Here is a 27998-nt window from a genome sequence, read left to right as displayed (position 1 = left end):
ATAAGTATATAAATGTTTATTTCAAAACATGAGAATGACCATTTATGGTAAAATTCAATAATATGCCCTATATAATTTTTATGACGGGTAACTTTAAAAGTATTTCTTTAAATATCCAGTACAACAAGCTCTTTCTCAATAAAGATTTAAAATGTTTTTTTTTTCCTCATAGACACCATGGGATGTGAACACAACCACTTCACACCACACCAGATTTTGAAAAATTTAAATGTACATCAGTACCATCATCAGCCGTGTTAACTTTCACTTCTATCAATTTTTTCTTAAACTTGCTGTCAAATCCCCAGTGCTTGCTTAAAGAACTGAGAGACACACAAGACTGACTATCCCAATACAGTTAGGTGTCGTTACATTGTATAGTGCTGGAGCGAGTTCGTAAAACTTTATTTCCCAGATCCTCTGCTCTCCATGAGAACTGCATGGCAATATTCAGTTTCTGTCTGTCATTGTTTCTTCAGAAGCTGATTGCTTAAATTCATCTGTTTGTCATTTTGCTGGAATAAAACCTGAATCCACACACTCGCCAGTGTCCATAGCCGCAGGAAGCAGGGATTCAGTGCCATCCAGTGGTGGACTGAGTAACTGAAAGCGAGTCCCACATGCAGCCAGTTTCTGAAGAACCTCAGATCTTCGTAGCTCCCAATGGCTGATTTAAAGCATGGAACTTCATTTACGTTATAGAAAAAAAGTGGAGAAGAAAATGTGTAAAAGCATACATCTATTTCAAAGATATGTTAAAAAGATGAAATCTCACCTATCAGATCTGCAGGTACTGAGTAAATTGCAATCCACACTCAGTATTTTTTACATGATTGTTTTAGTAATGAAAAATAGTGGATATATTTATTCCAAACCCATACCCCAGACACACGATTCAGAAAATTAAAGGGGTTTTTGATTTAGTATTGCACTTTTATAAAGGTGGTGTAGTCACGTGAGGCAGCTTATAAAAAAAGATGCTAAAAACTCAGCAGAGGCTGAGATGAACAGCTCTAGCATTGGCCAAACTAGAAAAACACAACACTAGAACCCGCATTGTCCTGACTGCATCTTTTTAATAGACCTTCCGTGGCCTTAAGAGCTAATATTTGTGGTACAAGCTTTGCTGAAGCTGAAATCCCTTATGTCTTTTAATCTCTGGGTCAGGGGGAAGTCACCTTTTTTAACTAAACTTTTCAGGATATTTGGGTTTAATGGCTTTAAACTATTTCACTCTGCAGACTTTCAAATTATTGCAAATTCAAAAACAGTTTGTCTTTTTAAAGTTACTAGCAGAGGAGAATTACCATCTCACAAAGTGACGTATTGTAACAGGAGAGACGCATATAAAAATATCCAAAAAAAGTATTTGACTCGTTGGGTATATCTACTGCAGAACAACATAAGCAAAGATGCAAAGCGTCAATGCACATAAGGCTTGCTTCAGTTTCATGGGATCTGGATTGTTGCCCCACTTTTATTTTCATCATTCATAATTTTAGGAAATTATTATATTGGTTAATTGAAATATGCTATTTTGTTTCTTTTTCTTATCCTATGTATTGGATGTGTATGTGGATTCATTCAATTTCGTTAAAGTTAATTGTGATTTTTCTGTGCTTTTGCAATTATCCATATGTGCTTGTAGGCCTTTTCAGCCAGCACAACACACCACATTTTTGATTTATTATATTTCCTACAGCGATTCCTCATGTGACCTACTGTTTTCCACAGTAAGCACCGTGGTTTCTGGATTCCCATTTCAGTTTGTCGGTTATGTATTAATGGGGTTATGTTCTGCTTTTTATTTAAATATTACATTGCTTAATTAATATTTCATGGATGACATCAGCTCTTCACTTGCAGAAAAATATTTTTAGTTGCATTTTTAAGTAAGTGTGGAAATAATTCTCAGCATGAAAATTATTAGGTTGCAGTAAGTAACATTGTGAGTAAACACGTACTGTTATAGTTCAGCAAACGCCACATAAATGTAACCCATACCAATAAAGCCATCTTCCCGCGGCTATGCAAGCAATACCTCACTAACCCTGTTGCAGTCCTACAGGTCAGGAGTTAATCAAGTCTCGCTGCTTACAGTCGACTGGTTAGCATTTGTCCTCTCCAAAGTGTTCAGTGCACGTGATAGGTTAGCCTTATGTCTGTCCAGGCTAGAAGTATTCCGTGTTTGGATAGTTGTATTTCCAGCACCTTGTTGGTTGGCTCGACTTCGCTCCAAACTAGTGGAAGTGCGCGACTGGACAGTCCTTTCTCCTGTCAAAGTATTAACAGGGCGCACTTGGTTGGCTCTGCCTCTGTCCAAACTGTTAACTGTGTTTAACTGGCTGCTTCTCCCATGCTCCACAGTCCCAGGCCCACCTGACTGGTTAGCCCGCCCAGTCTGCTGATTATTCAGGGTTTGCAGCTGGCTGGTCCTGTCTCTCTCAGGGAGCCTGGGCTGAGTGGAGCTACTTCTGTCTGTATTAATAGTTTGTATCCTCTGTCTGTCCCTGTCCCTATCAAGACTAGTATCCCTGCGTACCAGTCCACTCCTCTCTCTCTCCAGACTGCTCTGGATCTCAGCTCTCCTAGCCAGAGCCTCTCTCAGCTGGGTGCGGAATATCTCGATTTTTGCCTGCAACTCCTGGAGCTCCCCTTCCCATAAGCTGGTCTGAGCACCTCTGGTTCCCATGGGAGACAGCACCAAACCTGTGGAAGCCAGAGTCGAGACAGGGCCCCCGTTGACGTGGAGGCTAATCTGTGGAGAAGTAAAACTCCCCAGGTTGCCAAGCCCCAACCCTCCGAGGCCAAGTCCAGGACGGCCAACCATCCCAGGCCTGCCGCGCACTGAGGCGGTGTGTGTGCGCAGGCGGTAGCTGTGAAGCGTTTCCAGGTCAAAGTGCACGCGTTTCTCCTTGGGTTCATTGGATGGTGAGGAGTTGCCCGTGTCCCCAGCTGACGTGGGAGGGGATGGTGGAGGAGGCTGATGCTGTTTCCTGTGTAGGGTGCAGTTCTCCGAGATACAAGAGGGCTGGCGAAAGAGAGAAAGATCACAGCAAAGGAAATACACAGAATGAGATATGCTGTACTGCAATGCAAGGACTTTTATATATAATGTAGGATAATTATACCCAGTAAACCAAATGTAGAGTGTAGTGATATTATCTGACTTAACACTACATCTTTTGTCTCAATTATAATTTATCTGCTAGGGCTTCTTTTTTAAATTAAATAAAAGATTTAAACCCATTACAGGACTTTTACAAAAAAAAAATCTCCTTCACAATTAATTTTGTTATCAAGTCATAGAAATGTAATAATCTGCCACAGTAGCACGAATGGTCTAACCTGCTTCTAATATGATTATTTAAGAAAAAATAGTTTGACGTTTATTCATTTTCTAGCAGAGGGTTAGATGATGAGATTGATAAGACTCTAGACTGTACATATGAAACTGTCAGCAGTTGCCAAGCTCAGATTAAACAAGATATAACGGCTTTAATTACTGAGCTTTGCTGAGAGGTGCTGGTAAGTAGATTTTATTGCATTTGGACAGAGTCTGCCTAGCTGTTTCTCTCCATTTCCATGTCTTTGTGGCTTTATTTTTAGCTTGCTGCTTCACATTATTGTTATTATCCTTAAAGCAAGAAAACAAATAAACATTTGCCTCCCAAAAACAAAAAGTCATGCTCTCTTTTTTTATTTTTATGAAGTAAAATAATCAGTTTTTGCGCTTCCAGCAACAAAGTGACATCTGTTAAACAGACAAACAGAAGAAAATAGACAACATAGTGGTGCATTAATCACTTAGTGAATTCATTACTTTTGATCAAGGCCGGCCATTTCCTTTCCAACATCCTCATATGTGGTGTGCAGGGCTCTGTGAATTTTCTGCAAGCAGAGAAGATGATTAGTAACATGGAATCTGTTAAGACGCCATCAGATTTGAAATAAATCAGGAGAGATGACTTTGCAAGGGTTATTATTCTATCCAGCTGCAGAGAACATCTGTGACAGCCGTTCCTGCTATAGTGCACTTTTGAATAATTTACTCTAATAATTGTAATTCAGTGAGAGACGGCTCCTTTCTGCTTAAAGTTAACGTGTCAGTTCCTTGAGGCCTTTTTCATTTAAGTATCAAAATGCTTAGGTTAGCATGATCAAAAAACAACTTGTTGTGTGTGACTATGCTTTAATATTTCCTGCGGGAAATGAGGCTTATTCTAAAGATACGAATAATATTGAGGCTCTGACACAGATGCCATTGCCTCATAGCGGAGCTTCTCTTGTGATGAATGCTAGAGGCTGCCCGCAAGTGGTTGCCCTTTTAGAGAGATGTAGCAAACGAATATGAGCAATATGAGCAGTCTTGATATTTACACTGCTAGTTCCATTATTCACTCAAAAAATGTTGCCACTGGCACCTCATTTGGTAATGGCCAGAGCTTCATAACAAAACCAAAATATGACCTTTAAATATTCAATTTGTTGGATGTTGTCATAAACACACATTTGCTGTCAGAAACGTCCTGCAATTCACATTTATACACCGACTTTGTGAAGAAAATATGACATATTTGAATTTTATGTAAAATAACGAATATTTAAAATTATTTTGCAGATGAAATCTGTATAAATAGCTTCATATAACAATCTGTCTCTTCATCTGTCTGAGAAAAGGCAAAACAAACAAAGGCACGGATGCATAATGTGTCTTTATAAATCAATGAATAAAACACTGCCGGTGGTAAGATTTGTCAACTTTTTAGTTACAAATTGACTATTCAAGAACCTAATTTGTATTTATTAATGTAATTAACTTAATGGAAAGACATGTTTAATTGAATATGTCTGCTATCACAGACAATTCAGCTTTAGGAACATTTAGTCTAATTTTTGACTTTTTAATTTTTAACCAGTAGAGGGCGTTGGTTATCTGCAAGAAAAGTGTGAGCTCCAGGGGGTAAGGATGTCTCACCAACAGCAATATACATATGAGCACACATGCATATAGCCTTTGACTGTGCTCCTATGCGTGTCTTTGGTGTGCACGAGAGATCATGTGAGTTTTAGTGCATGGCATGTCTTGCTAGCATGAAAGATGGTGTGGCCTTATGTTTACTCACCTGGCTGGTGTGCAGCCAGTACTGAAGTGTGTGGCTACGCCGGAGGCGAGGGATGACCAGGTGATAGAAAGTGTGTTCACCTGCCAAGGTCAGCAAGGCTCCACCTACCCCCATGCATAACAACACGAACAGGCCTGAGAAATGCTGGATTCCCATCTGTAGAGTCTGAGGGGGCGGTGACAGAAAGAGAGCATGAAAGAGAGAGTGAGTGAGGGAGAAGTTGGGGGAGTGACACAGATTACTGAAGACTTAAGCCGACAGAGAGGAAAATACAGAGATTGATGATTTATATTTACATAATTACCATTTAGGCCACTTTTTGTAAACGAGCACTTGATATTCTGCTGTTGTGTATCTAGTTTGGCCGTGTAAGCCCATAAGAATATTAGTCAAGAGAAGAGGACAACAGCGTAAAAGACATTTTTGGAAAGAAAAGGGTGTAGAGCAGCGCGGCAGCGGAGAATACGGGGGAGGCATAAAAGAGAGTAATAGAAAGAAACAGCAGTTAGCACAGAGATGGTAAAAAGAGACGATGGTTAATTGAAGAGCAGCTTTTCCCTATTTGATTTGCCTAAACCCACCCTGACATAATGTCTATCTCGTATGAGGCATTCATCGGCCTGGAGGAAGTGGAAGAGGCAGGGACAAGAGCAATGTTCTCTAATCATGTTTCCTCCACCCGACTCATTTCTGCACTGTCTCCGATAGCAATTAGCCCCATGCTGACACCACAAATTCATCAGTGACAACACTGACCTCCTTTTGCTCCTAATCCAGAGGGCAGGTTCACACCAACGCCTACATTGTTAGAAAGTAGCCAGCTCTCTGTGCTTCAAATGGGATGAACAGTAATAGCTTTCCGATGCAGGGTGAAGTTAAGGTTTTCGTTTCACTGGAGAAACCTATGACTGCATAATTGCATTTGTTGCTATATTATGGTTTAACTTTGAAGTGGGATTTAAAAGAGATGGCCAAAGGGAGTTGAATAGCTTCTGTATTCGCAAACAAGAGATGTAGATACGGATATTTTGCTCTGTCTAGAGATTTCCAGTTCTTTAAAAGGAGTACAAGTAAAAGGGAGGGCAAGAACTCAGAGTACCGTAGCACCCACATGATACAAATAAGAATCGACACTCAGACAGTGCGTGCCTGTAACTCTGGTTAAGGTCAGTAAATAGGCCCGAGTTTATGTGATTGTATGTCTTTGTTTGTGTGTGTGTGAAAGTGTCTGTCAGTGTATGTGTGCCTAGCTGGCAGGCAATCCAGTCTGTGTCCCAAAGGGAGACTCATTTATAGAAGTACAGCAGCAGAAGGCTTTGCTTAACACACAACACACGTACACAATTCATGAACACACACTCCCACGGATGACTTACCTCGGTGACTGCAAAGACTCTCTTTCCGCAGGGTACAACCTTATACCATTTGTCGTGTAGCATGTCCATGAAACCGTCGGACTTGTAGCGACTGACGAACTCTGACACATTACGGGTTAGAGGAGAACCCTGGGGAAGGCCAATACCATAGCCTGAAAGAGGACACAGACACAGATGTAAATACGTGTGCTAAAGGTAACCAACCTGAGAGCTACAGTCATGCCTCAGGAAGATAGTGTCTAACTCAGTGGGTTTTTTTTGCAGTAAAACCAAAGTCAGACAGTTGCACTTTGCCAAAGGGCAGATGGCCTCTGGAAAAAGAAGATTTACGGTTTACGGTCTTCAGATTGAATCATAAATAAACGATGTTTTCTGGCAAAGTATTTCCACCTATAGAGTGCAAATACAGTGTCCCAAGATTCACCTGGACAACAGCTCTGTATAAACGTGGAAACCCCCCCCCCCAGCTAAAGCTGTTGGAGGTTGTATTACAGAACACACAGTGGATCAACTTCAAGTATTGCGTTATTTGAAGCTTCTTTCGATATTGCCCAAGAAGTTTATAACTACAAACTCTAATCAGATCTAAAGCATAGATAAGATTAGATGTTATTCCCAGAGGTATAGCAATAGGTGATCAAGACACACAACCAAGTGGTCTTTCATGACTCGTGTGACCTTGCAGGAAAATGTAGCAGTCGTTCTTCATTAGTCTTTCCTTTTTAAAGTTCCCATTCAATTAATTTTCCCTACTAGTGCTTGTTTTAGATGCAGAAAGAGCTGCCAACCATCAGGGTTTCAAATAATTATTCTTAAATGTTCTAATTTAATATCATCCCCGCTGAGACACGATTTAGTCTTTTCTACTCTTTTATGTTTGTTTGGTTTCAGACTTCAGGGTCAGAGTGTAACAAGCTGGCAGGTCTGTCTGATATCAGTGTGCTTCTGTGTCTTGAGTTTGGGGAAGAAACCTGCTTAAATGCGCATAGATGATTAATGATTTTATCTCAGTAACATAGATGTGTTTCAGAAAGATTTCCGCATATGTTCAAAACTTCCTGTGATTTCAAAACATGTCAAACGCATCAGTGATGAGCTTATGGCGCGAGAATCGAGGCTGATTTAAGATAAAATTATTTTCTTCTTATTCTGAGAGTAGTTAGTAAACTGGGAACAACCTTTCTAAACTCTCAGCAGTGCCTTAGAACTCGGTTTTCAGACATTTTGAGAAAGAAAAAACATCCTCATGTTGGAACTCTTCCTCCTTTTCCCATCTGGCTGAGCTGTATTAACTCATAATTCATAATACCCAGCCTTATTAGAGGCTTCTTCACAGAGTGATGGTGTGGTGTTTCTTTCTTTTCATGTTTTTATCAGGGGGATGAATGCATGTGTTCTGTACCCTTCTTTGCTGCTGAAATAAATATACCTGTGTGACATGGTATGAGATTTTTCTATGTAACAAAGTGGTTCTGGTGACAAACCCTAACAACATGAGAGTGTAAAGGAAACAAATTTAAGATTATATCTCCACGGTCTACTTTACTTGCTTACACAGTCTTCATCAGTCTTGTAAGTCGAAAGCTACGTTGCTGGAGAGAAAATATGCTTCTCTCCAACATAACTCAGAATGGAGTTTGCAGCTGTTTGGAATGTCAGTTTTAGAAACATGTATGATTCTTTGGATTTTTAATTCTATTTATGATAATGAAAATAGTTAGGTATGCCGCTTGAGACCTTATAAGGCATTCTAAACTTGAAATTATATATGTCACATCCAGTGTTGGGTAAGTTACTTTAAAATAGTAACTTAGTTACATTACTAGTTACTTCTATCAAAAGTAACTCAGTTACTTCAAGTTACTCGTTACTTTCAAAGTAACTAGTTACTAGGGAAAGTAACTTTGGTTTTACTCAGAATTCTCTTATTAATGTGTTGCTTCCATAACTTTGCCAGTCTTCTAGCTTGCTTACTTGCCACAAGTGCACTGTGCCTTCTACCAATAGAAAGGAAAAGATAATGTGCATATTTCCACGAGAGAAATCCCACGCCTGGACCATCATTGACCGCTGCCATGATTCTAGCCTACGTCACAGCGTCATGTGCGCCTTTTACATCCAACACAAAAACTGCAGTCGTGGTGCTTTGATTGTACTCAGAACTCGGAAATTCTGCCTTCTGAATAGGAAGATGTAGGTAACACCAGACTGCAGATGAGCTGCATACAGGGCTGGACTGGGACAAAAAATCGGCCCGGGCGTTTTGACTAGAGACTGCCCCACCATTATAGGAAAAATCATAAAGCCTTTGAATGAAAACAAACGCTGTTGTGACAGTGATGTACACTGTCTTGATAGTATATATGCATCAATCTATCAATCGTTTGTTGTAAGATTCAGATAATTCTTTTTTAAAAGCTAGACATTTTAAATGAGAATAAGAAAGAAAAGTATTTCTTTGTGCCCACCTCTCCCTGTTAATGCCCTACCTGGCCCCCCTGGCAAAACTTTGCTAGATCCGCACCTGCACAGTTACCAGCTGTCAGCTACCTAAAAAAGGATCCTGGGGTTATTTGTCTCTCAGAAACAGTTCATAACTTCCCTTCAACTCATTCATGTCACCTAAAAGGTAAACCTGTTTCTCCATCACCTGTTCAGCTCTGATGATTCAGTAAGGACGTCTCCTGGTTTCATCTTCATGTTTCCCTCTCACCAGATAACCAAACCGACATCATGACCAGCAGCTTTTTTGCAGCTGTGGCTCCAGCAAACATCAGCTGATACTAGAAATTAATATTAAATAAATTCTAACAACAGCTGATCAAGCTTAAACGTGCTGCTGTTGTTTAACGTGACATTGGCTGGTTTCCTCTTTCTGGTGCAAAGTGGGCGATAAACAAACAAGAGAGCCGATCAGCTGATCATTGATCAGTTTTCATGATTGAAGTAGAAACGGGAGAGAGAGGGGAGAGAATGAAAGAAGAAGAGGCAGCTGTGCAGCAAAGACACAGAATAACTCCAGCTTTGTGTCTTTTTCATTGTAGCTGAATTACGGGACAAACTGTTCCTTTTCACCTCAATAAGAAACGCGTAATATTTTATCTGAATACCAGACGGGACAGTTGGCAACTCTAATAACTTATGAACAAAATAAAGTTCAACATCATTAACTTCATAGCACCCACCCAGCTGTATAGAAACTCCGTCATGCTAGCTAGTACGCAGTACGGAAAAAGTCAGAATAACGAAAATAAATTCCACCTAAACTTGGTTTATATCTGACTCGGATAGCCTGCAGGTCATAACTTCTTACCTGAAATTCAGTTCACACTTGGACCAGCGGCCGCCTCGGGTCTCTTTTCCTTCTGCGTCCCCTTTCCCTCAACCACCTGCTGCCTCCAACACTTGCTAATGTTACAGAATCTGTGGAGCTTCCACAGATGGGACTAACGCGTCCCACGCGTTAGTCCCACAGATGGGACTAACGCGTTACTTAATAACGCGTTAGTCCCAACACTGGTCACATCTGATACTCATTTCCATTCCAAATGCTCCAAATCCCATGGAGTGGGATCAAATCTGACTCCACCCTTTAGAGTTCCTTCAGTGGACCCTAGTGGACCTGACTGCTTCTTATGTCGGTTAGATTCCCTTTGGTTACAGTCACATGGCAGTGCTCAGACTGTGGTGATGAATTATTGTCTTGTAAATTACTTTTATGTAAATGAAATTCTCTTTAAGAGGTCTTGGTCCAACACAACATCTTGGACTTCTGGTTCTGCTGTGAGGAGTAAATGTAGTAGATGTAAAAATGTCAAAGTTAACTTCTTGTGTTATTATTCTTCACTTGAACTCCCTTATCTTGCCCCTCTAAATGAATGTTAATGGTGTCTTTTTTCCATTTCATTTCTGCTTTAGCCTTTTCTCCCTTAAATTTCACTACATTGTGCTCCACCGTAGAAATAAGATTTATAACACTATGGCATATTACTTTAGAAAACTGTCTTTATAGGTTTTACTCCATTTGCATATCCTGTGTGAAATATACTTTAAAGTGAGCACAATCTCTCTAAATCTGGAACTAAACTTATAGATTCTGTAAAAAATAAAACATCTCCTTCCTCTCACCAAGCCTCACCAGAGCTACTAGCTGCAAAACACTTTTCAAAGCCTAATGCTGATCATCCACTCTGGGCTCACTTCACATTCACACCCTCCAGTTACAGATACAAGACCTTATTTTGATGAAAGGCAAACAAAGGTTGGTTCCACTCCATGTGCACAGGAAATTGATACCATACTGATATTATAGCCCTTTTATGAATCCCGTTCTTCTGATGACAGTAAAAAAGAAAGAAAGCTACCTTAGCTGCTCCCTTATTCACGAGGGGTCGCCACAGCGGGTAGCTCTGATGACAGTGTTCCTTTTTAATTATGTAAGTGTAGCTTTCTGTCAGAGGTAGTTATCGCATCACTTTCTTGACAGTATTAATAAGTACTTTTTACTTTCACATCATGGACAGTGAAGAAAAAACATCTTGAAGTGAAAAAAATACAGAATAAATAAAAGTATGTCTTTTTTTATCTGATTAAATATACAAAATGTCAAGATCAGGTATAGTTTCAGACTGTTTTTTCATACACTTTTTTTCATACACCTCTGTGGAAGACTCTTAAGCCATCCTTCATTTCTTTATATTTTGCTAACAAGGAGCCAGAATATGTATTTTTAAACTGGTGTAGAACATAGTTCTTCAGGTTTTCTTTGACTTATTTTCACTCCAACCCTTGTATCTGACATTTTCAGATGAATTTTGTTTGATTGTTAAGCCACTTAACACTGACTTACAAATCATTCAAGCATAAAAGGAAATTGGACAAGTGGAGGACAAAAAAGGGGGTAACTACAACACACGAATACTATCTGAAAGTCATTTCCTCAAGAAATAGGAAAAATTCCAGTAAACAACTGACTGATGCATCTGGTTAATCAGTTGATCCATGTACTGTCTGTAAAAGCCTCTCCAGAAATGGTCTCAGTGGAAGGGCGGCTGTGAAGAAGCATTCTTAAGAAATGGAAACAGGGAAAAAAGAAATTTGAAATCTCTGGTTTAGATCATTGTCAATATGATTGCAGGAGGTCAGGAAAGAGGTAAAACATGGAGCAGCTTCTGTTATGATTTGGGGTTAAATTTCAGCCGGTGGCAAGGCTGTGGGAAGTAGGGGTGCTGGGGATGCATCATGCCAAATGCAAAAAATAGATACATAAAGGTGTTGACTGCTGTGTCTTAAGATACCTTATAGTTGGAAGATACTACGAGGTTTCTAGTACACCTCACCCCCAGCTGTGCTCATGCACACACACGCATGAGTGTGCATAACACCCTCAATTCCAAGGACTTTTCCACAGCTCTGGCCAGTTGAGATCTTGTCAAAACTGATGGAATTATGAACAAAGAAAAGTTCAGTCAGATTTTGATCCATCATGCACTAGCATCTGAAAAGAACTTGACTGGCAACAGCTTAATTTTTCAGCATGTCAATGATCTTACTGTCATTGCAGTAAAAGCATACCTGGCTAGAAAAACACATAATGGAACACTATCAGTCATAGACTGGCCTCCTTAGAGTCCAGCCCTCAACATTATTAAAGCAGCGTGGGATCATCTTGACAGAGAATAAAAACAAAAGGCAGCTGACATCCAAAGAAGCGCGTGAATGTCCTTCAAGAAGCCTGGGGAACTATTCCTGAGGACTACCTAAAGATATGACAAGCTTGCCTAAGAGAGTTAACGCTGTGTTGAAGAAGAAAGGTGGTCATACCAAATACTGACATCCAAGCTCATATGAATTGCGCCAACTCTGTTTCTGCCATATATACTGATATACTATGTTTCCACTTATTTTTGCACACTTCATCACCATTTCTTTTCCCCTAGCAAAATCATAAGAAATGAGGGGTAGTCTGAGACCTTTGCATAGTACAAATCTTTTGCCCATTACATGCTATATACTGATGCAGTCATTGTTATCTTCCAGAATGCTGTTGTAATGCTGCCAAAACAAAGTTGAAATGTTCTGTAGAATATGAAAACAACAGATGCAATCATTTGCAAATAATTTGCACCTTATTTTTAGTTAATTTAGTTTCAAATATTGTTTCAAATATTGAAACAAAAGAAATTCATTTTGTTCATTTTATTTTATAAAAAAAAGCTCATTTTAAATTTGACAGTACCAACATTCATGTGCGCTGATGCTGGTGGAGTCCAAAGGTGATCTTCAGCCACACCATGTTTTCAGGTCTATGAATTGTAAATTGTTTGGGGTGAAGAACTCACCGAATAGTTGGTCTGCACCATAGTCTGCCTCTGCCATTTGAATCCATCTGCTCAGTGGTCATTCATCATCCAGTGATTTCCACTTCAGAATGGTGCCTGTTTTAAATGCAGTGCTGCCTCAGAGTTCGAAGATCACGGCCATTCACTACTAGTTTCAGCCTTATCCCTTTCAGCCTTATTTCTGGATTCTCTGAATTTTTAAATACTATTTACCACAGATGCCAAAATCCTATTTTGTCAAGTATTTTCCCATGCACCGTTTCAATAGTCATGTCCTAGATAGAATAGAAAGTAATATTCTCTGTTTTTCCTTTTTATGCCAAATCATCTTAATTATCTAATTAAAGTTACTGTGTGTAAAAATTTCGCCACTAGATGTCAATAGATTGCAGATTGGTGTTAACTGAGTTCTGTTTTCTTACTTGCCCAATTCGAGTGCATAATCCCAGCTATGGTGGCTCCTATTAGGACAAACTTAGACTGTGCACAGACTGTACGGCATAAGAGCTGGGCTGAGACTAGCCAGTGTATTTGTACTGCTGTCTGGACCGAATCTGGATCAACCCTAGATTTGTTCCTTGACTGTGCAGGCTGTCGATCCACTGTTTACCTCAGCTGCCAATGCCGGGTGAGAAGCATCCACCTTTATTTACTCTGTTGGAAACTGTAAAACCTTGTGACAGGAGTCCAGTACGAGTCCAATATGAATCAGAGACGCTCATTCTGACCGATGACAAGGATACTGAGGTGAACTGAGGATATGCTGAACTTTTCTGTCAGTAAGACTGCTGCTCTTGCTGCTCGTAGCTACTGTTAGCGGACTTTTTGGACACGCAAGCCTAATATTAGCTGGCATAATGCTAGCTTAAAACCAGCTGTTGTTGTATAGCCAGCTCTTGTCATCTGTCCAGAAATGGTTGAATGTCTAATCTGCTCTGGAAATATGCAAGACATAAACTATATAGCTTAACATAACTATTCTACCACTACTATTCCTATGCATAGACATGTACATGCACACGCACATGTACACACTTGAGACAGCATCAGTTTGTTGGAAGATGTAATTACACACTAATCTAAGTATATTTGTGAGCACAATATCTTTTTTTTCCTATTAAATAACCTAAATAAAAATTACTAACTGCACCTTTAAATGGTTGTAAGATACTATTAAATGTGTTATTTTTTTTGCATAAACACAAATTATTCTGTTTTTTATTACCCTCTTACTACTTCCCGAGGTTTAATGTGATTTTTTGTGTTTGTACAATTTTTAATGACTGCATGATTGTAGTTATATTCATTCTTTTACACATCCTCCTGGCTTTGTTTTTTTAGACAAACCAAGGGGTGTCTACAGTTCAACTAGAGTTAAATGTCACAAATGTGAAACTGATAGCTTAAAAGGTCTATCTAATTATGCAGCCAGTAATGCAAATCATTATTGTAGTGCATTAAATATTAATCTGTTTTTTATTTATAGAAATTGTTTCTTTGTCATCATCATCAATTGTTTGGTAATGCCTTAGAAGTTTCCCCTTTTGCTTAAAACACCAGCAGCAGCAGTTGGAATAATGAGAGCAGACAAAGCAATAAAATACAGAGTAGTTACAGCAATAAAATTATATAACTCCAATATTTTTAATTAAGTCACAGATTTAAGTACAATCTTCCACCAGTGTTTAATGCTTTAATTTCTATAGCAGCACATTCAAGTGTTGTTTAATAGCTGGAGAGGATTGCCTCTCTGCCCTTCACAACTTACTCAAAAGGGATCTGTTTTGCATTACGACCACTATTTCTACAGGTAAAAAGTGAAAGAAATGTGTTCCTCAGCTTTGACTCAAAAGAGAAGACCCTCTTTAAAATTTATTGCTATACCAAACCTCCAGGGATTGTTTGTTTCATTTCATCTGTACTGCAGTCACAGACACAGTCATACCAACAGGGTTTTGTGTGTGTCTCTGTGTGTGTGTGTGTGTGTGTGGCTGGCTCAGACTTGGCAGCTGTTTGTCAGTATGTTTATGTGTGTGTATGTGTGTTATGTGGCTGTCAAGGTGTATGAGCCCGATGGGGTTGTGGACAGAAACAGAGAATAGCGAAGGTTCACGTAGCTGTCACACTCTGCTTCCTACATGACAAAGACTGCCAAAGCCTCCATCCCTTTGCTCTTTCCTTCCTTTACCGACCCTTCCTTTCTCATTCTTCTTCCTTTCGTCTTCTCTTCCCCCCTCATCCTTTCTCTTTCCCCATCCAATGTCTTTTCTCTCCCACCATTGCCGCTGGTCTCTTCCTCTGTTAGTCCACTCTTTATCTCTGTCATCCCTTCGCTTTCGTTCAATTTCTGCTTCAGTTCATTCTTCTCTTTATCTCTCGGCTCCTCTCCTGAGTCCACTGCTTTGTCTCTGTATGTCTCGCTCCTCATACTTTTTTTTTTCTTTCAAGCAGACAGAGAGCATTTTTCTGTCATCAGCATATCTCCATCCACAATTCTTTAGAGCACTCAGTCAAATACTGAAATGCAAGTGGGCAGTCACTTGTCATTTGTTTTGATTCTTTCCCCCAGACGTTCGCATTTTCACTGTCACTCAAATCCCCCCACACACTCAAAGACACACCGGTGCCCGTCGAGTTTTACTTAAAAGCACTGGGTTTGTAAAAAGCTCCGCTTATTTCAAAAACACAGATGATCTGTTCAAACTTTACAGTTACATTTTTTGTATTGGGTTCGTGTTCCCCTAAGCACACCAGCTTATTAGTGAGTATGGGCTGTATTAAGTCACTTTCATGGCTCATTGCCTACATTCATTGCTGTTATTGAGGTTTGACTATTTGCAGGTGTTTTACTCTTACATTAGTTACTGTTTGAAAAGTAAAGGACATATTTTTTTGTGCACAGGTGGATTTTCTTGCTACTTTGTAGGTGTAGTTTTTCCAATTGTGTGAAAGCTACTAAGAAGGAAATTTAAAGTACAGTTGGAGGAATATTATAAAATATATATCAAGGTGAAGTAATAGATGATCCAAATGAGTAAAATAGAGAAAGACTGTGACCAAGGTGCTAAAGTTGAAGCTTCCAACATTTATATAAAGTCTAAGAACACGACCTAAAATTTCACTGAAGAAAAACAAATGGATTTGCTGTAAATTTGACTTGTGTTACATTAAACATCAAAGAGCATAATCCCTATTTCATGTTTTTTTAATGTACTTTTACTTCAGTTTTTGGGAGATACAAAAAGTTTTAAATACGCCCTACTCTCCAAGCAAAACGTGAAATGTGGACCCCAATAAATGTATAACCTTGTGTAACCCTGCATGAGTTAGGCAGTTACAAACTCCGGTGCTTCTGTGAGAGTGGTTGCATCAATTTAGTTTTTCAGCAGCATCTCCTAGGCAACATAAATAGCATGTGCCATCCCACCAACCTCTTAAAATATGAGAAATATCCTGTTTGGTGCATGGATATGTGACCTTCAAGTGACACTGGCTTTCAGCTTTAATCTGTAATTTTGTTTCTTCAAAATTGGTAAGAGATGTGCAGGTAAAAGCAGCAGGGGCAATTTTTAAAAGAAACAACCAGCACATTTCGAACTTCAGCTATTTCTGTATTTAACTCGATTTTAAATAGCTGCCTGAGAAAACAGGTTTTCAGACACTTTAAATATTGCTGGTTTTCAAAGTCTGAGGTCATGTTTCTCTGCTGGAAAATGGGTTCTGGTGAGAGAAGCAGAAAAGGGAGTTCAACTATCCTGGGATCTTATTCATGAGTGATGGGAAGGTGGAATGTGAGGTGGACCAGCGGATTAATCCAGCATCTTTGTGGTTGTTTTGGGACTGTTGTAGTAAAGAGAAGGCTGAGCTAAGAGGTGAAGCTTTCAATTTACCAGTCCATCTAGATTTCAGACTTCACTGATGGTCATGAGATCTGGGTAATGAGTTTCCTCTGAAGGGTGTATGAGTTCAAAGATAGGCTGGGGAGCTTGAAGTAGAACTGCTGCTCCTCTGTGTTAAAAGGAGCCAGTTGAAGCCGTTTAGGCATCTGGTTAGGATGCCTCCTGGGTGCCTCCCTCTGCAGTGTTTCTGCACATATCCAAGTGGGATGAGATCCCAGGGTAGACCCACAACCCACAGGATAGATTATATATCTCATCTGGATTGGGAGCGCCTCAGAATGCTCCAGGAGGAAATGGAAAGTGTTGCTGGGGAGAAGGACATTAGGAATATCCTGCTTAGCCTGCTCCAACCACAACTCAACTTTTGATAAGTGGAAGATGATGAATGGATGTTTGCTGAAGCTTCTGCTTATTTATACCTGTTGATCTCATGGTGTGTGCGAGTTTTTATTTCACTGAATTCCAACTTAAAAATATTTTTTGTTATTGACTGGGGCTAGGAGGCATGGATTTCTAGCTTTTGAAAGAGGGCGAAACTGGATTCAATCACATATTAATCTTTTCAGGTTGGATAAAAAATTTTTAAGGTTTGTGTCTATGTGTGAACAAGATCCACAGTTATAGGGTTGGATCAAATATATATTCATGATTATTTTTCTTGATTAATCTCTTCTTCAATAACCCCCCCCCCCCCAAAAAAAAAAACAAAAACAAAAGACAAACAAGAAAAAAAAACGGTTAAGCTAGTCCTCTAAATATTTCAGAAGATGACATCTTTAATCGAAAAACTGCTGTCACATAAAATAAGACATCAAGCTGAATTATTATTAATTAATCACAACAGTTGCTCATTTCTACTAATCACGTAATCAAGTCAGTAATGCTTAATTTTGTTTCAGACTCTGCCACATTTCTGCATGCACGCGCACACGTCACGCACAACTACACACACAAAAACGTGTCTGTATGTCACTCTCGTCAGACGTGAGCTGCCCGACCAACAATACTTTCACCCCGCCAACAGGATCCTTTGCCATCCTCGTTTTGATCTTCAGACGTGCTTTGTTCTGCTTGACTGAGCTTGTGCAGACCACTTACGCACGCAGGGACACATGCTCCACATGCACACCAACCATACACACACATGCGTGCGGGCAGCTAGTGGCTGCGTGTTCAGTGGCAATATTATTAATGGGGTGTGTCTAGGCTGTCGTAAACATCTCCCAACAGCACTCAGCGAAAACAGACGCACGGCGACACCCCCGCATCTCCCTCCACTTAAGCAGCCTGAAGATTTCAGCCGAGCACCTTGCCTGGAGCGACTCCACAGTCCCAGTTCCAGCGTCTCTCTGTATCTCCTGACCACAAACTGCTCTATAAATCCCGCCTGCATCCACATACAGACAAAATAACACTTCCTCTCTTTCTTTGCTCCATTCTTCCACTCCGTGTCCTTTCTTCCCCTCCCTCATCCCATCTGCTTGGGGTGAAGGTTTGTCTTGATTAGGCGACTCTGTTGGCTGCCTCTTTTATCACTAGCTGTGCAGAAAGGAGCAAACTGGCAGTGGGCAAATGAAAGCCCTCTATCTCCTTCTTATGCTCAACTCCCACCTCACTCACTGGCCCCCGATTTCTTTACTTTTGTTGTTCTTACTTACTTTTTAAAATCTTTTATTCCGTCTCGTGTTTTTTTTCTTTTCTCCCTCTTATTTGTTTTACTTGTCTCATGTTTCCTGTCTGTGTCATTTCCTGTTCTTTCTTTCTTTAGCCCCATCCTACTCTCCCTCACTCCTGCAAAATAGCTACTTGAACAAGTGTAGATTCTTTGCATGACTTATTTGTGTAGACGGTGAATCAAGTAGTCATCAAGCTGACACGCTCTACATATCAATGAGACCTGCTTTCCCTTCTTCACATTCATGAGTAATGGCTCAGCGCTGTCCCTGGGCTCATTTTGTACAATGCAATGAAGAAAGCACTAGATAATCTCCAGTGAACAAGAACTGTAGAGGAAGTAGGGAACGTGGGAGTGGGGTCTTTCTGAGGTGACACTTTGATTGACAGAGAAATAGTATCAAAGATAGTGTCTGGTCCCAGGTGGCACCCGTACTAGCTTCTATTTATCGTCTGTGTTTCTGTTTGTGCCTGTATCAGTGATACGAGGAGAAAAGAAGTCTGATATGAATCAAATACACAAATGCATGCACCAGCACACAAATGCACACCTACAGTAATATGCGTGGACATAAATAAACATATGTGGTCATGCGTGAGCTCCCAGCGCCAATTCTATCCTAGTAAAGAAAAAACCTCCTGGTGACTATGCTACAATGGGTTAGAGGTTAAATGTTTGATATATCCAATAAATGTGTTCCGCTAGCAGAAATTTCACTTCAAAGTCACCTTCAGAATGTGTATACGTGCAGACAGCATGTGACTAGAATACTTTTAAACTTGCTATAATAGCTAGAATGCTTTATTTATCTCGGCGAACGGCAGAACCTGAGATTTATTGGCGCTGGGACATAATTTCTTTCGGCAGGTCGTCAGCAGCGTTTATTTCTAAAAGTGTTATAATTTACTCCTGTGTGTGCGTATGTGTGTGTGTGCACATCACTGCAACTCCTACTACTGCTACAGTACTGCAACTTCTTATGTTGCAACTTTTTCCAGTATATGGGGCCATAATAATCACATAAAGTAATCAGTTACTTGGCCAAAAAACATGAGTTATTGTTGATACAAATGATCAATGGCTACAGCACACAGTGTAATTTGTCTTGTATTAAACCCTCCAGAAAAGAATGATATAAGCCCTTTAGACTTTTTTGCAAATAGGGGCAATGCCGTTTACCTTGTAAACAGATATATTATATATTTCTTTGCATACATAAATCTTATTTACAATATTTAAAAGCTTCTATTATTGCAATATTTCTTCTTTTCCAACAGCACCTCAGTGACACGTGCAGAAGGAAAATGTTGGAAAGAAGGAAAAAAATTCAAATTTAGCTGCACATGTTTTCTGTGCACGTCTCTGAAAATATTATGGTTTTTGGGGCAGAAAAATAAAGTGTACCAAGAAAAGAATCACGCACACACATCAGTGCCAGACTCTCCGATATAAGCATGCGTAAGCCCATATATTCATGGAGCAGTGTGCAAAAACCTGAATCGGATATCCCCCTGTGGGGGTCATTAGCTATTTTCTGAATGACAGTGGATTTTTATTTTTTTTTTACATGTTTTTTAAATGTTCTTGGAATGTCTGAGCATCAAAGTCCAAAGTGTTCTGACTGGGCAGTCTTGTTAATAATAGATGGTTGAATACTTTTACCCTGGAGCGTTATAAGTTCCAGTGAATCACCGTGTTATTCTGTCAGTCATGTTGTTTCCTTAGCTACTACATGACTGACTACAGCATTTGAAATGAATCTGTATATATCTATATCTATATGGGTCTCCCATTGCCTTAAATTCACTTTGACCTGCCTTGAACAGTCAACTTGACCAGTGATAACATAGCAAGGAGGAATGAGCCTTTAAAAATGCATGCATTAGCTAGGACTCTATCCTCACAGGACTGACTCTGGAGAGCAGGATCACGTGGCCCACGCCTCGTGTGTGGCCTTCCACACATATCCTGTGGATATATACTATAAGCAGTCAAAGAGCTAGACTAGCAAAGGTCAGTAGAAAATTTTAATATATCCCCCAACCCTGAGTTAAAGTCCTGACCTGAATTATTGTTTCAGTGGACCTCTAAGTGTGTGACTACATGAATATATGTTACTGTTTTATAGAGTTTTGGGGTGTGCATGTGTATGCATGAGTGCTTTTCAACGCCTTTCAAGTTGTTTTTTTTAAAAACTGGCTTCAAACAACAACCACGGGCCCTCACAAGTGATAAAAACAAGTGTGTGCATGTGTGCTAGTGTCTGTACCTTCAATAGCAAATGGCTTTCCCACAGTAAGTAGCTTGCAGTCTGCATCGATAGAGACCTCATAGTCCAACAGGGCTTTATCCATGATGAATGCATCCAGGGCAGGAGGATCTGTCCTTCACCACCAACAACACACACACGCACACACACACACATCACAAGAAGTGAGAGAGTAACATTAATTGAAGACGATTAATCTTCGGTTTTACAAATCAGATTCTGTTTCCACACTATTCCTAAGTCTCCAGACCTGCTCAGGAACCTTGGATTCAGGGCTGTTATGCCACTGTGTCATTTATACAGGGGATAAGATTAACTGCATTCTAATACACTATGTAAACACATACATCATTACCTAAACCAACATCCTCTGTCGCGGACTGATAAGGCATTATACACACTGCTGAAGACTCTCCTACCCTGGCAATATCGATCCAATTGACCCTGATTGACCCTTAATTATAGACTGTTCCTCTGTGTGCAGCCTGTGCTGCTGACCATGGTTGGCAGAGGATTAGTTCCAGGGAATAAGGCTCAACAGACAGGGTCTGAATGATAGACCTACACACAGATATGTATATATGTTCGATGCAGAGACTTTCAAAGTCAAAATAATGAACAAATAAACTCAGATTTGAAAGGCATAAAGAAGACGTGTACAAATATAGTCAGTCCAATGGAAAAATAGACAAGACTGATCAAATTACCTGAAACTTGTTGTTATTCAGGACATTTACCACTAAACACTGGCTGACTTTACAAAGTCTTTGCAGTGCTGGAAAGAAGCAAAGTCTGTTTTTTCTCTGTCTAGACCTGTCAAATGCTATGCACAGGGAGAAAAGTGGGGATAGAGAGTTCTTTTGGGACTAAAGAGAGTTGGAAGCTACCCGATGCATGGCCTTGGAATAAGAGTTGTGTGTGTGTGTATTTGAGCATGCCTATATATATATAAGCATGAGAGTGTGCAGGTACAACTGTAAGGTCTAAGCTTGTGTATGTGCACACGTGCGCACAATTTCCTCTGAGCTTATATGTTTGTGTGCACCTGCATGTGTATCGTGCCTCTCCAGGAGAAGGCTTGGGATTTTTCTTCTTTAAGATTTGACTGCAGTATTGGGGTCAGTAGTTCTGCCAACACAGTATTTTACAGCCTTACTCCAGTTCTCTGCACTGCTGTGACTTCCACTTCTCCTTTGCCTCACACGCAAACAAATGCCGCCTTCATCTTTTCTGTTCTCATCCTCTTTCTCTGAACAAGCGCTTTCTATCTTCCTACTTGAATCACAAAGTCAGCACATGCACCATCTCAGTAGCTCTGCTGGTGCTCTCTGGAGTAGGCATTGTGTCTGAGAAGTGTGTGAGTCGTTGTGGTCGTGCTTGGTACAGTACATTGGCAGGATAAAGTTTTATTTTTATTTACTATTTTTGTACTCTGTGAATCCATTCTAGTGTTTTTGATGTTTAAGGGGTCTAACCTGGTAAAACGATCTGATTTTACATAAAATAAAATGATAAAGTAAAATTTAAAAACCTGCCTCAAAACAGAATCTTGTGCCCAAACATTTAATCTTTCTGTCATAAGCCCTTTTCTTTATTCAACAGCAAAACTATGAGCGATGAGATGCCACAAAAACTAAATGCGAATACTAAGTATATTGCCACTCTCATCCTCGATTGCTGGTAATCTGATGGAGAAGCTAAATCCAGAAGACCGCTGAAGGCAAAACAGTTTAGGCTGCCAGAAACCAAAGTGGGTTCATCCTCAACTGCTTAAGGAAAGCCAGCTGGTACGGAAATAACAGATTTGCTAGATGTGGAGGAGTGAAGGACATGTAAAATAAATAAAAAAGTAAATATACAAAAGCAACATAATTTGTGAATGACTAATATAATGAATGACGAGTGTGAACATAGTCTAATTAACTGGTTATTCAGAATGATTATTTCTTGGATTCCTCTGTATGACCTTTCAGATCATCTTTATAACTTCTGTAATGAGGTTCATTTATTTCATCCACATCCTTTGCATGAACCTTATGAACAGAACTACTTTCTGTTTTCCATTCATTTTTATTTTCCCCATCACTTAAATTTGTTTTTTAAGTGCAATTTGTTGTAGCTCTTTCTTTTCATTTTCAATAATTTATGTAAAGCATTTTCAATTTCCTTTGTAAATTAAATGCGATACAAAAATAAACTTGTCTTCTGTGCTTGCTTTCATCTGCTTTCTGTCCCCATTCGACATCAGAGTGAATAATTTTTTCTCAGCACTCCCTACATCAGCCTGCCCCTGACCCTTATTCATCCCTCATTAAAAAAAAAGTCTAATTCTTTCTTTCTTTATAAACTACAAGGACTAATGAAATATAATTTATGTGTTTTTACCTCAGTTACACCTTATGCTGAAGTGTGTCTAGATAAGGAAAAGCTCATGATTATGCATGGTTTAAATACATGCGGCTAGAGCACTGAGCACTTCTTCATATTTCTGTCACATGCACTTGAAAAACAGTGTGTTCTCTTAATAAGAAAACGCTGATAAATGGGTTGCACACAACAGCACTGCAGGTGTAAAGAAAGCAGAAATCATCCCCAAAGCAAAACTTACATTAAGCTTGTAGCCTGTTCTTCATAATAATTCAAAATAAATATTTAAGAGAGAGAACGACTAACATGCAAATTGTTGGTGCAATTAGTAGAACTGTTTTGCACAATGTGCATAGAAAATAAGTCCACTGAATATAGAAAGCCACAAATACGAGATGTGAACGTGACTAGATTTTTTTTAGGTTAGCAGGAAAGAAAAAGGGTAAAAATGGTTATTTTCAGTATTTCAGACAGTGTCCATGGATTTGATTGTTTCTTACTTTAACATGTGTACACCTTCTGGAGTGGTGGGTTGGTTGAAGCGTCTCATGTAGTCGTGCATCTCCGGGAAACTTTTCTTCATGTAATCCTCAGCACTGCTCTCCCTCACTGTACCAAAACGGAAGCCCAGGGACGGATGGTGCAGCTGTGGAGATGGAATAGGAAGGCATGAGTATAAGAGAGGGTGGATATGTAATGTAAGTGATGAATTCAGGTGATATCATCCTATTTAGGAGTTTAGATAAGGTGCTCCCTTATTCCCAAGGCGTTGCTACAGGAGATGGATCTCCGCATTTGATTTGATATCAATTTTTATACCGGATGTCCGTGCTGATGCAACTCCGCAACCCTCCCATTTTTCCAGGCTTGTGACCAGAAATAGCTTGGGACACCCTGAGCCTGGGTTTTTGTCTCCTTCAGGTCTTGAACCCAGGATCTTTCAGATGTTAAAATAAGTAAAATATGTACTTGAGCTGATTTGCTTGACTACTGTTTTGATTTAAGTATTTATTTACTTTGATTCCTCTCTTGAATAAGCCCCTAGCACCACCAGGCGCCACATTTTGCTCTGATTTCAGGGCTGAACAACAAGTTTTCTTGAAGGATGGGAAACAGTGTATATACCAGGCTTTAAGGTATGTTTTCTCATATTGGTGAGTATGTGAGAAGTGCTACCCAGTCAGCAGTGACATCTATATTAAAGTCCAGCAATTTTAAAGGAGGCAGTGCACACAATGGATCAACTGCCATGGGTGTGTTTCTTGCACAAAACACAACAAACAACACACCACTGCATCCATTTAAGTAATGGTTTTACTACATTTTGTTGGGGCGGAACACAGCCCTATTGTCGGCAGTGGGTCTCCAGTGGGAGTGGAAGAAAGTATTTTTCCCTTATTAAAATTAAGTCTTGGTTGGATAGTTTGTTATATAGATATTGTGCATATTCATGTGCATAACTTTAATTGTCTGTTTTAATTTACCCTTGCCATTAGCGGTATAGTTTGGGCAGGAAGCTTTTAAAGTTATTGTTTGATTTATGCACCGTTTTAACTGTGGGCTGGGAACCTGCCTCAGTGAGTTTCCTTTGATAGGCTTTCTTCGATGCATATTGATGTTTGGAAACAACAACAACAATTTTGGTTCTCCAAAACTTCCAGCTCCCATCTTGATCATCTTTAGCCCAAGAGAGGGCAGCTATCACGATGGGGCACATATTAAATTCACAGTACTCCTGAACTCCCTACAGAGTTTAGGGAAATGGAAAGCAATAAGCCTTCACAAATATTTCACCATCTTCTCATTAGTTCATCCTTGTGTAAGATTATTATGTGTGTGAATATATGTGTAGCACGCTAACATTTCTGGAGTTGCATGTTTGTGACCTCGAAAGTGGTCTAACCTTGTCATCATGAATTCCTGAAACCTGCTCGAACGTCTTCTCCCCCACCATTACTGCAGCAAGGTTGGCCGTATAGCTGGACAGCACCAGTAAACAGAAGATAGCCCAAAGGTTCATCAAGAAGCGTCCTGTCCAGCATTTAGGGGTCTGTAGAGTGGAGATGTATGACAGGTGAAACTTGAGTTTGGCTTACGTTTGACAGAAACTAGGTTTGAAAATATATATGTGAGAAAGGACAAAAGCAAAAAAAAAAGAAAAAGTGTTTAAAAAGGTCCTTTCAAATGTGTCCCAGCTTCAGATATGTACCCTCTTCATCCAGTTCTGCTCCCCAAGGAAAGGCAATCCCATTTATTAAAACAGAGCAAAAGAACATCTAATGCAAAACACAAAATCTAACAAAATGTGACGGTTAGTGTGACACGTCAAAAATATCTCTCCGTGAAATTGGCTGCTTCGGGGAATGAATCCACCTGAACACTGTGATCATTTATTTATTCCACCAATTAAAATCCACTTAAAAGAAGAAAAGAGATGAATTTCCAGTGTTGTAAGGGCTCGGGATTAATGAGATATTAATTATACAAACAAGGTTGTAACCCATTATAAAGGTTTTTGAAGTGTTTCAGAACTCTTTGCACAATTAATTGGGGGATTCAAAAAGGAGAAACAGAGAATGGCATGCACAATACAAGCATAAATTGTTGTTGTTCTATTTGTTGTGAGCTTTTTGTTCTATAAGCCTGTCGCACTAATAATAAGGGCAGAGTTACAAGTGGAAATTCTGACTGAGGATCATCTCAAATAATTTTTTTAACATTATCATTACCCTTATGCCCTCGAATTGCAGTGTAGCAATAACAATCTTAAAACATGGATTCAGAGAGTCACAGTTTCATGTTTAACAAACCTAAGGAACCACTGCCATTAACCTGCAGTGTGGAGCCAACGGTCAGGACAAAGTTTTATAGCCACACGTAATTAGCTGCTTAATAACTTGGTCAAAACTCACGTTGTCTAGATACTCTCAATTCACTTCACAGCTCAGGATGAAAGTCTTAACAGCATGGTGGTACGCTCCTTTCTTTCTTGTTGTTGTTTCCACTGCTGCACATGTGCATGGAGCAGCACAGAATAAAAGCATTGCTCAGTAAATTATGGTACTCAAACTAACACTACTAGTAGCTACTGTTAGTGCAGTAAGGGGTTCACAACTAGTTTTAACTCATCTACTGTCAGTGTTGGGGAGTAACGGAATACATGTACCGCCGTTATGTATTTAAAATACAAAATATGAGTAACTGTATTCCGTTACAGTTACCGTTTAAAAAGGTGGTATTTAGAATACAGTTACTTTGTTGAAATAAATGGATTACATGGCGGTACTTCCCTGTTTCATATTGTGGCGGGTCAGGACTGTTTGGGTTTTGTTTGACAGCTACTTTCTGTTGTTCCAGGTGGCAGCGTTACGGTTGCCATGGTTACAGGGTGACGCTCTCTCTCTGCATGTTTCCTGGGTGAGAGAGGCCTTTTTGTTGTTGTTGTGCTAAGCTAATAGGCAGAATGCTACCGGTATAGCTCTAAAGAATGTAGCATCATAGGCAGTGTAGTCCGTGCTGCAGGGAGAATGGACTGCCATACACGTTAAGTGTCTGTGAGCGAGGGAGGGAGAAAAAGGAAAAGTACGAGCTGTCATCAAGCAAAAATGGGAGCTGGAAGCATGTAAATATAATAATAACCACTGCAGCCAAGAAGAGTGCCTGACGAGCCCAGTTGTAAGTAAGCTATTAAGACTCGACTGTACACCGTGTTCGTGTTTTCCTCCAAAAACAATAAGTTCCGTTGGAGCAGCCTTTCAACGCCTCTCTCGCTAGCAAAGTTGACCCAGACAACAAAGAAAAGCTAGTTTTCGGCTACGAGCCCGACACAGAACCCACCGTATTAGCCAGAGGTCCCTTTACTACGGCTCGGAGCCACGGACCTTCAGTAACAGTAATAAATCACAGCAATAGTACATTCATGTAGTTGTAAACAGCGTGATAATATATTAAGTAATCCAAAGTATTCAGAATACGTTACTCTCATTGAGTAATGTAACGGAATACGTTACAAAATACATTTTGGGACATGTATTCTGTATTCTGTAATGGAATACATTTTAAAAGTAATCTTCCCAACACTGTCTACTGTATATGCTTCTTTTGTGTTCTTTGCTAAGTTTAGCTCTGACTGAGCGAAAGTAAACAGAGCTGTCACAAGAGCTTCAGGGATTATATTTTTTTTAAGTTCTGTTATTCTTTTCTTCCCCTGACACAACAGAGCTGGATTTTCATTCTTTGCACTTTTCATGGTAGTCAAACTACATGACACCAGAGAGATACTGCACATGTACAGGTGCAAATTGATTGTCATAGTCCACAAATGTGCGTGACTGGTCTCTTTGATAAAGAGTGACTGTTGTGATCGAGACAATTACAAAGTACCATCCTGAAATAAATCTCATTTGTCAAGCATATGATGGAGCGAGACATTTGAAACGCCAGTATGCATTGTTTATTCACTGTCATGTGCACAAGTTTAACTTAGCCCTGCCTCAGGGAACAAACAGTTTTAAGAAATTAAAATCTCTTTTTGCCTATCGTTACAGCTTTCACAACTTTTTCAGCTATTCAGATAAAAAGACAGTGCTATTCACTGAGGCAGACAATAATACCCGAGAAGATGGTGGAGCATAAGAAACCTGGCTGTGCAAGCTGTACATGAGGTTTGAGATAATAAAGAATATTGCTTTTAACGTCATGTGTTATCATTAGGCCTGGATGGGATCTTGCTCTGAAATAAAAGTGGAATGACTTTGATTTCATTTTCATGCCTGAGGTTTTTTAAACCAGGTCATTCGTGTGCATGCCCACTTTTACAAGGTGCCGGATGAGCTGCTGGAGACGTTCATAAGAAATGAACTGACCGCTGCTTTAACTGAAGTGTGCAAGCTGCTGAGGCTGATGCTCACCATTCCTATTACAAGCACATCTGCAGAGAGGTCTT

At 39.8% G+C, this 27998-nt stretch overlaps 1 protein-coding gene across 1 annotated transcript in view; it reads right to left on the bottom strand.

Moving 5' to 3' along the window:
• Nucleotide 1: 1 nt before the first annotated feature.
• The window catches only part of LOC146496075 (glutamate receptor ionotropic, NMDA 3B-like), an 84356-nt gene continuing 56359 nt past the window's right edge, over nucleotides 2-27998 (bottom strand). Inside the window, exons 6-13 of the mRNA XM_085143988.1 lie at nucleotides 24957-25103; nucleotides 23554-23699; nucleotides 20687-20802; nucleotides 6503-6654; nucleotides 5127-5291; nucleotides 3824-3891; nucleotides 3254-3257; nucleotides 2-3031 (exon numbers count right to left, since the gene is read on the bottom strand). Coding sequence (XP_085000114.1) covers nucleotides 2081-3031; nucleotides 3254-3257; nucleotides 3824-3891; nucleotides 5127-5291; nucleotides 6503-6654; nucleotides 20687-20802; nucleotides 23554-23699; nucleotides 24957-25103 — 1749 coding nt within the window. The 3' untranslated portion in view covers nucleotides 2-2080. The remainder of the gene's footprint in view (nucleotides 3032-3253; nucleotides 3258-3823; nucleotides 3892-5126; nucleotides 5292-6502; nucleotides 6655-20686; nucleotides 20803-23553; nucleotides 23700-24956; nucleotides 25104-27998) is intronic.

The sequence above is a fragment of the Neolamprologus multifasciatus genome, chromosome 19 (genome assembly GCF_963576455.1).
Source record: "Neolamprologus multifasciatus chromosome 19, fNeoMul1.2, whole genome shotgun sequence".
In the NCBI taxonomy this organism is placed as follows: Eukaryota; Metazoa; Chordata; class Actinopteri; order Cichliformes; family Cichlidae; genus Neolamprologus; species Neolamprologus multifasciatus.
This window is presented reverse-complemented; position numbering and strand designations above follow the sequence as displayed.